The 8662-nt window shown below is 48.0% G+C and overlaps 4 protein-coding genes across 4 annotated transcripts in view; 1 reads left to right on the forward strand and 3 right to left on the reverse strand.

The window, feature by feature from the left end:
• Nucleotides 1-528: 528 nt before the first annotated feature.
• Nucleotides 529-1927, reverse strand: GUITHDRAFT_116755 (hypothetical protein; the record flags this gene model as incomplete). Its single annotated transcript, XM_005823952.1, has 3 exons — nt 529-714; nt 932-1085; nt 1287-1927. 3 exons carry the CDS (start codon nt 1925-1927, stop codon nt 529-531), a joined length of 981 nt encoding a protein of 326 aa, XP_005824009.1.
• Nucleotides 1928-2866: 939 nt separating this feature from the next.
• On the reverse strand, nt 2867-3587 carry GUITHDRAFT_116756 (hypothetical protein; the record flags this gene model as incomplete). The annotated part of the gene is made up of 5 exons (XM_005823953.1): nt 2867-2983; nt 3022-3128; nt 3188-3267; nt 3347-3398; nt 3449-3587. 5 exons carry the CDS (start codon nt 3585-3587, stop codon nt 2867-2869), a joined length of 495 nt encoding a protein of 164 aa, XP_005824010.1.
• Nucleotides 3588-4750: 1163 nt separating this feature from the next.
• On the forward strand, nt 4751-5778 carry GUITHDRAFT_155059 (hypothetical protein). Its single transcript, XM_005823954.1, has 5 exons — nt 4751-4943; nt 5106-5158; nt 5217-5358; nt 5392-5553; nt 5607-5778. Exons 1-4 carry the CDS (start codon nt 4822-4824, stop codon nt 5513-5515), a joined length of 441 nt encoding a protein of 146 aa, XP_005824011.1. The 5' UTR covers nt 4751-4821; the 3' UTR covers nt 5516-5553; nt 5607-5778.
• A 1766-nt stretch (nt 5779-7544) lies between these two features.
• The window catches only part of GUITHDRAFT_145277 (hypothetical protein), a gene marked incomplete at both ends in the record, with an annotated part of 2482 nt that continues 1364 nt past the window's right edge, over nt 7545-8662 (reverse strand). The window contains 6 exons of the mRNA XM_005823955.1: nt 7545-7624; nt 7671-7758; nt 7812-7865; nt 7954-7998; nt 8043-8103; nt 8158-8375. Coding sequence (XP_005824012.1) covers nt 7545-7624; nt 7671-7758; nt 7812-7865; nt 7954-7998; nt 8043-8103; nt 8158-8375 — 546 coding nt within the window. The remainder of the gene's footprint in view (nt 7625-7670; nt 7759-7811; nt 7866-7953; nt 7999-8042; nt 8104-8157; nt 8376-8662) is intronic.

The raw sequence follows: 8662 nt of genomic DNA on the forward strand, positions 1-8662 counted from the left end.
CCTCCTGCTCCTGCTCCTGCTCCTCCTCCTCCTCCTCCTCCTCTCTCCTCCCTCTCCTCCTCCTTCTCCTCCAGTCTTTTCACCTGTGCAGTGAATGTCTCACGTTGTCGTATACAAACTTGCAGCAAAACTGTCCGTCTCTTGTTGTTCGATAGTTGGCAGCTGTCGCAACAACATCGATAATATGCGTGATCTGATCTTCAGCGATCTGGCAGCAAACCATACTTTGTCAGGCCATGGTAGCGAAACATTGACATAACAGCACAAGTTTGTGGTGAATTTGCAATCTTGCTGTGATTGGGATAATTTGATAGGATATCACAATCCTCAGGTGGTACCGACGTCTTGATATGAACAAATGATAGACAACGACAGAAAAGCACGAAACGGGTCAGAACACAGCAGCAGCAACAGCAACAGCAGCAGCAGCAGCAGCAGCAGCAGCAGCAGCAGCAGCAGCAGCAGCAGCAGCAGCAGCAGCAGCAGCAGCAGCAGCAGCAAAAAGCAGCAGCACCACCACCACCACATTCACGTTTGTGTTACCTCATCCTCGCACATTGAAAAGAAGATATCTTTCTTTGGATCAATAAAATTTGTAAATCTCTCCCTCGCAGCGTTTGTAATCTGTTCGCAAGTGAAAAACCAGTTGACTTTCCATTGATTGTCTGTTGTCTTCTTCAGCAATCTTGCATATTCTGTGATGATTTTTCCATCCTGCTTGCATGTTAGAAATAACCAAAGGAAAAACATTTGAGGGGAAACAACATATCAAAGATTGTACGACCCCTTCTTCTCTCCCCTCTCTTCTTCTCTCATTTTCTTGCCTCCCCTCCTCTCCTCTTCTCCCCTCTCCTCTCCTTCCCTCTTCGGTCCCCTCCTCCAATCTCCTCTCCCTTCCATCTTCTGACTCCAACAAACAAAAAACTTTCACCTCGTAGCAGCTTGCTGCAACACAAACTCCATACTTCAACTTCTTCACATCCAAAGCATTTTCGTCATCTTTTTCTTCCTCATCTCCAGAGTCGCAGGACGGGACATCATCGATGGCATACAAATGAAATTCTTCCTCGTCGAGCTTCAACCATCTAGCAAAGAAAATCAAAATAATGAGCAAGAGTACGTAAAATCTCAAAGCACTCACTCATCCTCCTCTCCTTCAGTTCTCCATCGCACAAGATGCTCGTTTTCTTCTTCTTTACCCTGAGATGCACAAAACATGATCAGGATCGAACCAAAAGACATTTTGGTGTAAGACAGAAATGGGAAGATACGTATTGGCTCCACACCTGTGCCCGACGATTTCTGCATAATGCCATTCATTCTTGGAAGTTTCAACGGTGAACACTGAGACCTTGATCGCCCTTCCAATAATCTCTCTCCCATAATCTGCACAAACGGTTTCAGCAGCCTGACCTGCCAACATCATCTGGAGTTTGCCTCTCTTCGTTGCTGCTTGCTTTGATGCTCTAGAGCTCTTTTTGCCATTCACCTCCTCCTCCTCCTCCATCATATCATCGTCTTCTTGGAAGCTTTCATCGTCGTCGTCCTTCGACTTCTTCTTCACCCTTGCTTTATCTTTGCCCTGGTCAAGTTTCTTCGCGGTGTCTTGAAGCCCCAGCTCTCGCATCAGCTCCTTGTTCCTTGCGATGTTCTGCCGCCTTTTCTCTTCATACGACATCTCCTGCTGAGGTACTCTCACCCCCACACTCTCATGCTCGTCCGATGGTGACTGAGGAGGAGGGGTCTCGAGGCTAGTGGCCATGGCTGCAGGACAGAAGGAAGTCTTAGCATGCAGGTTGGCAGACTGAGCAGGGAGCGAGGAAGAGTCTTGATGCAGCTTCATCTTCATGGTTCCCTCCTTCCTCGTCGCCTTCTCTTCCTCTGTCCTCGTCCGTACACGGCGCTGGCGCATGCCGAACGCGGACATGGCGGCGACTGTCGGGGACAGAGGTGAGTGGGGGGTAGGGGTGATACAATGGGGGTAGGATATGAGATCATACGGGGCATTTCAGAAAGGGTGGGGTACATCAGAATTGCAGTCTTGAGGGAGGTGGGGTAGTCTCTTGCCTAAATTGGAAGGAGGGGGCGAGTTGGGGCAGACTGGAGAAGGCAACAAGTAGGACGAGCAGGAGGGGAGGAAGAACAGGGAGGGCAGGGAGGGCAGGGAGGGCAGACAGGGCAGACAGGGCAGGCAGGGAGGGCAGACAGGGGAGGGAGGGCAGGGAGGGCGGGGGGCAGGGAGGGCAGGGAGGGCTTGCAGGGCAGGGAGGGAGGGCAGGGAGGGCAGGAGCTTTGAGGTGAAACAAGTAGAGAGCAGAGAGTTTTGATCAATAGAGCGCACCGAGCCTGGGGAGTTCCAGGGTTTGTATCCCCAACATGAATTTGTGTGAGAAGGATGCTACAGTTGGTAGGGGAGGAGAGGTGCGAAGAAGGGTTTGGGTGCTTGGGGGGGCGGCATGGAGAAGCGGTGTAAAACCCACGTGAACGAGGTTAAAAAGAGCAGCTATGTAGAAAGCCAGAATGATTTGTTGATACCTGAGTTTTGGAGTGGGAAGTCCCCAAGATAAGGGGGCAAGGTAAATGATACCAGATTAGAGTTTACGGGGCACGCACAAGAGAGTATGTTGGAATGTTTGCAGAGCAGTTGCATTAGAACACTGTAATATGTGCCACATTCAGTATTGTAAATAAACACGACGTGTAAGTAATCTTGTTTTGATTTCCAAACAAGACCCACCTCTCATGACTTTAACAAAAGCATCATCCCACGTAGAAAATCATATTCAATCGGTCTCAAAGAATGGAGTGAAAATGAGGTGGACCATGCTAATTTGAGTCAATGATGTTGTCTATTTTCATTTATTTCTCATTCACTCACTTCAAGGTTTTGCTCCATGGTACCGGAAGATATGTATGTCAATTCCTCTTCTGCAAAGTACCCTGTAGCTGTCGCAGCCCCAGGTCGTTCAGTGAACAGCTGCACCTGTCAACAAGACATGATAAGACTCGGCGAAATCTCACGTCGTTGCTTGCCTCAACGCTAGCTTCTTCCATGCTGTTCTCCGCGCAACAACATATAGGGTCTTCTCCGCACTTCTCCCATACCGAGGTTACACGCCCTTTGGTTCCTGTACGGTGAGGCGCTGGATGTCAGACTGGAAACACGATGATCTCTGGCTTCACGTACCTTTGACGTTCATTCCATTCACGGAAACATCCGAGCTCACAACAACTATGTCGCCCTTCTCGAAGCCAATAACGCTAGATCTGCCGGTGCAGTCAATTGCAGCCAGAGAATCATAGCGCTGATATGTCGCAAAAGTGCAATCCAGCTAGAAACACTCACCTGTCAGCCATCCAGAGAGTTGGCGAGGATCTACAACGAGTGTCCAATGCTGCTGACAGGGCAGAGACAGGTTACAAACCCTTGGTGCAGGCATGCAGACACCTTTGTTGAGTGAGGTATGAGTGAAACGACTCTGACAAGATCGAGGAACCCTGAGAGTTGGAGCATTGAAGGCCATACTCTCGCTCAGCACCGTCATCGTCAACACCATCGTCAGCTTCCCTGTCACCGGCATCTCCATTAGCTGCAAACTCTTGTGTATTGTTGGTTGTAAGGCATGGCGTTGCCTTTATTTCAGCATGGGGGAGACCGTCACGGGCGTGGATCATCGAGTCGAACCGCGCCCGCCTCACGGTCACCAGCCAAGTGGGTCCGCCCCGGGACCCGTACCAGGGGGAGTTCCCCTCAGCACGCGGCTACACTGAGGACGGTACCACCCCGGGCCACTCCCGGTAGTTGTGAATGAATGCCAGGGTAGTGGTACCGGGTAGTGGCGGCTACTACGGTAGTAGTGGTTCAATGACTGCCATCAGTAGGTTTTAGTCAAAGTTAAGCCTGTGAAGGACGGTAAGGTAGTAGTATGTAGTCCCGGGGCCCGCCGGGATAATATTCAAGTTGCTGGACAAGACTGGGGTAGTTTTAAGTTGCCTCAAGTTATCATAGTCCGATCCGCAACTTTTACTCAAAGTTAGTTAAGTTATTATCATAGTAGTATGCTCACTGACGACTGGTGTAGAGGGTGTAGAGGGTACTCGTTGCCCCGAAAGTTGAGGACAGTAGGGGGTGGGGTCATCATTTACATAATTTCCACCCCATTGACAATCAGAGGAACAGATCAGGATTGCACGAGGGTGGGGTCATATGTGAGGGTTAGGACCCGGGTACTTCTCTGAGTGGTAAGGGGTAGGGGTCTTCAACCACCCACTGGATATTTTAGATACTACTAGTGGGATCAGAGTGGGTAGGGGTGGTGACACATTTAACTATCGGGGGTTGCAGGGGTAGGGTCCTTTTGATGGTACTGAAATCGGAGTGTAGGGAAATACTACCAGGGGTGGGGTCCAAGGGTTTCTGGTGCCCGTAGGTTAAGTTCGGGGTGGGGTGAATGGATACAGGCAATACGTCCCTCTTGAGGTCAAGAGGAGGGTGAGGTAGTGAAATCGTGGGTGCTCTCCATTGAATAGGGTAGGGGTGATTGGTTTTTACAATATCGTCTATGAAGGGGTATGATCATTACCACATGAGTGGGAATAGTGAGGTGGGGTATACTTTTAATGAGGACGGCTGGAATATAAGGGGGTGATAATTGGCCTACAGTAGTCCTGGAGGGGTACTATATCCAAAAGGGTGGGTTCATTTTTGACCAGGGGTGGTAGCCCTAGCCGGAGCTCTGGAGCGGCGCCAAACGGTTGCGCGGGGGAATGCAGGAAGAGACGCGGGGTGGAAGAACAAGACGAAGATGGCGAGTTCCGCAGATGCAGAAAGAAGATAGAGAACTGGAGGAAGGAGACGATTACAACATGGAAAGGGTGGCACTCCGACCACGGTCGTCCCGGCTCAAGGCGAAAATGGAGAAGATGGAGTCAGAGAAGGCCAGGTTTGTGCCACTGCGCTCGATGTAAAGAGGACCTTTGATGGAATGTTGAGATCCTCGAGTGTATTGTTCTGAATTTTCAACTTGTTCAATCTTTTGGTTCACGATGATTTGACCCTCTTGCTGTTTATTTTGAGCTACTTCATAATTTTCTTTCTTCTGCAGTGATTTACACATCGGGCATGCTTACCCTGAACTGAGCCATGAAACTCGTGATGGTAAATGTGCTGTTCATTAATGCTCTATTTGTTCAACAATGATGTTGGGGTTTCTTAGATGACGTTTGTGGGCAAGAAAAAATGAAAAGTCGGAAGAGAGTAAAACATGACAGAAATATGCGAGATTACATTCCAAAACAGGATGAAGTCATCTACCAACATCCTGCAAAATCTTCTTCACTACATGTATTCACTTTACGGTTTTTGTGATGTTCGTTCATTTTCAATTGCAGTTTGCATGTCAACCATTATTGCATTCCAGAAAATCTACATCGGATGGGGAAAACAAATATCCTTGCAACGCCAGTTTTCATGAAAGAAACGATCTTCTGGAGCAAGTCAAATCTGACATTTTGAAAGAAGACTGTTCAAATAGTTTTCTACAAGCGGCAAAGGTAAAATGTTCTTTTGAAGATTGGACTTTACCTAACGAATTTCTCATGGACAGAAGGAATTATTTGAAGCAGACTTTAGAAATGAAATACCCAAGCTGGAAATTGAAGATTCCAACTTATCAGCCTTCAGTCCAATTCAGCACTTCAATGACATGCAAAAAAATCCCAAGCGAGCCAAGAAAAAGGACTTGTCCTTTGCGATCTCTGCGACATCTCTTCAACAGGAGCAAAGGCTTAAGAGGCAGCAAGAAGTGCTCAAGGTCTCTTTGCATTCCACTGTTTGGTTTCAAGGAGTTGACATTGTTGAATGCGGTATAATGTCACAGGCTATAGGAGAAGGAGGGGTTACTGAAAAAACGATTCTGGGACGCCTTGGGGATAGCAGATATACTCGTGAAATTCTTCGACGGTTACTCGCCCAAGGGATAGTTAATCGTTGCGGGAAAGGAGGGTCGAATGATCCGTTTCTGTATAGTCTCAACAAGGTGAGGCTCTTGATAACACGCTTTGGATGCCTGATTGATGGAAAAGGAACATTTTGATGAGAAGGGGAACGTCATTTGCAGTCCCGACATGATAGACCCGGGTATACATATACACTGGCATGCGGTAAAATTCGATGACGCTTGCATTGCTTTGAAGGTCTAGAAGTACGACTGAGAAGGATTGAAGGAAAGATCAAAACTTTCCTCGATAGCCAAAGCGGATATATCACGGAAAAAAGGATAAGAATTGAGGAACCTCTTTCTTGGTGGATATCTCGGAAGGATGAAAATGTTTTCTGTAGGTGGGAGATAATACTGGGACTGGAAAAGCCTTGCGCCGTTTAGTGATAACGGGGGTGGTTGAACGAGAGGTATGGACTGATTTTGTGCACCATACTTGTGTTGATCGGGAATTCAGGGTAGAGGGGGTATCGGAGATCCTTACAGGTACAGACGCAATCCAGAACAAGATGGGTGCGAGACCAGAAGGAGAATAGGTTTGATCCCCTCTTTTTGACGAGGCCCAACCATTTGACGATGTTCAGGTTCATACGCTTCTGGACCCATCGTGTGCGAAAGTGTAGCAGATTCAGACCTTAACAGCTCGCCAACAGCGTCAAATTCATCCCCTGGAACCCTTGCTGTACATCAATCGAACTTTATTTGCTTTGCTCCTCCTCCAATGCAAGAGGATCATCCGTACCCTATGCATGGAAACGAAACATATCGAAAAGGTTGGAAAACTTTGACGAGGACTGGATAATGTAATGTTTTTGTCTCAGAAGCCATGGAGGGAACAAATCTTGGTTCAAATCCAAACGAGACATCAAAATGCGGTATTTACAGCTCAAGAAGGGCATATAGCCTGCATAGCAATGATCATTTCATGCAGGATTACCTTCTTTCAATGGCGATTGTCTCCCAGATATTCATGACAGCTTCGACATTTTGGTATGAGAGTTGTCAAATTGCTGCGAGCAATTGACCTCTTGCCGATTAGAACGAGACTGGAGGTGCAGATTCAGACAAAGCACGTGTTTCTTACTCTCACCCTCACTGGGCTGTGGAAGTGGAGAAGGATTTCTCCTCTAGTATGTAGAAGCATCCCTTGACCTCTGATGGTTGACGGTGATGTAAAGATCCGAATGGTAAAGAAGCAAGGAAGGGCAAGAACTCTCAGAAGAATGGAGTGGAGAAGACAGGAACGGAGGGATCCTATGCTGACTCCTACTCTGTAAGCTCGTCGATGTTGACACACAGGGAGGGAACTCATGCTGTGACAGCAGGAGTTCATAGATGTAACCAACATCATGACATCGATGTGCGGCAAGACGGGCTATGACGAAATGGACAACGAACAATACTGATGCGTGACTTCGAGCGGATGAGGACGTTGAACTCTTGTGGCAAAGTGTTTGCAGGGATTAGCTAACTGGTGTACTCTAATCGGAAATCAACCATTTTTTCGTTTGTTTGGCCCTTTGACGCTGGTGTGCGGTTGATGTCTCAGTGAGGGGATCTAGCTTTCCGCACTAGCCTCACAGAATTTAGTGCTGACCATTCAAGCTCAGTCTCTTCCTCAGTTCCTGGCCGATAACTCACTGTCCAAGCAGCAGGAGGGTGAAGTCTTACCTTGCTCCTGCTCCTCTTCCATGGCATCCGTCGCCTCTACCCACTCGCCAGTGGAAGGGTGACGAAACTTGGGAACGATCTTGGAGACCTAGGAAGGAAGTTGAGGCAGGGGAGAGGAAGGGAGAAGATGTAGGCACTGACCTCCGGCGCAAAGATGATTTGAAGCTTGACAAACTGCTTGTCTGAGCTCCAACCCTAACGAGTCGATGAGAGAGGAACGCAAGGGGAAACGGAGGGGAGGAAAGAAAAGAAGGGAGGGGAGGGGATGAGGTTGTATGGTGACCTTCACTATTGCTTGCTTGTAGTCGGAAAGATTTGGTACCCATCCCTTCCACTCTCGTCAAGATGATGAAGAGAAGAGAAAATCTCAACCTGAAGCTCGACGATCTTGAAAAGAATCTCATCACCCACGGCTGGTCTTGTCTGAAGAAACCTGTGAGATGTGGTTGTTCAGTCGATCACTGGAGGTGTAGCAGGCAAGCAATACTTGTATTGCTCGTAGTTTTCTGAGATGTAGTGCGAGTTGCAGCCATTGCCTTTGCCTCTGTCTTTGTCTTTGTCTTTGTCTTTGTCGTTGTCTTGCTCTCTTGTATTGTTCGAAGGTTGTCTTGCCGATCGCGATTCGTTTGCTCTGTTGCTCTTCTCTTTATCCAAAGTGGCCAATGCTGCTTTCTGTTCCTTCTGCTGCTTCATGAAAGCATTTTTCTAGCCTCAAAGATTCAGTGGAGGATGCGAAGAAAAGAGACGAATGATGAGAGGAAATCAGGAATAATGCAAGACGTTGAGAAATTGAAAAAAGTGTGGCTAAGGGCAGAGAACAAAAGAGGATCAGGAGAATTAAGTGATTAGACTTGAAGGGAGGAGGAGGAGGAGGAGGAGGAGGAGGAGGAGGAGGAGGAGGAGTAACGAAGGGGGAGGAGGAGGAGAAGGAAAGAACGACACGAGGAGGACAAGAGAAGAGAAAGAGGAGGAGGAGGAGGAGGAGGAGGAGG

Source organism: Guillardia theta (genome assembly GCF_000315625.1).
Source record: "Guillardia theta CCMP2712 unplaced genomic scaffold GUITHscaffold_100, whole genome shotgun sequence".
Taxonomy (NCBI): domain Eukaryota; class Cryptophyceae; order Pyrenomonadales; family Geminigeraceae; genus Guillardia; species Guillardia theta.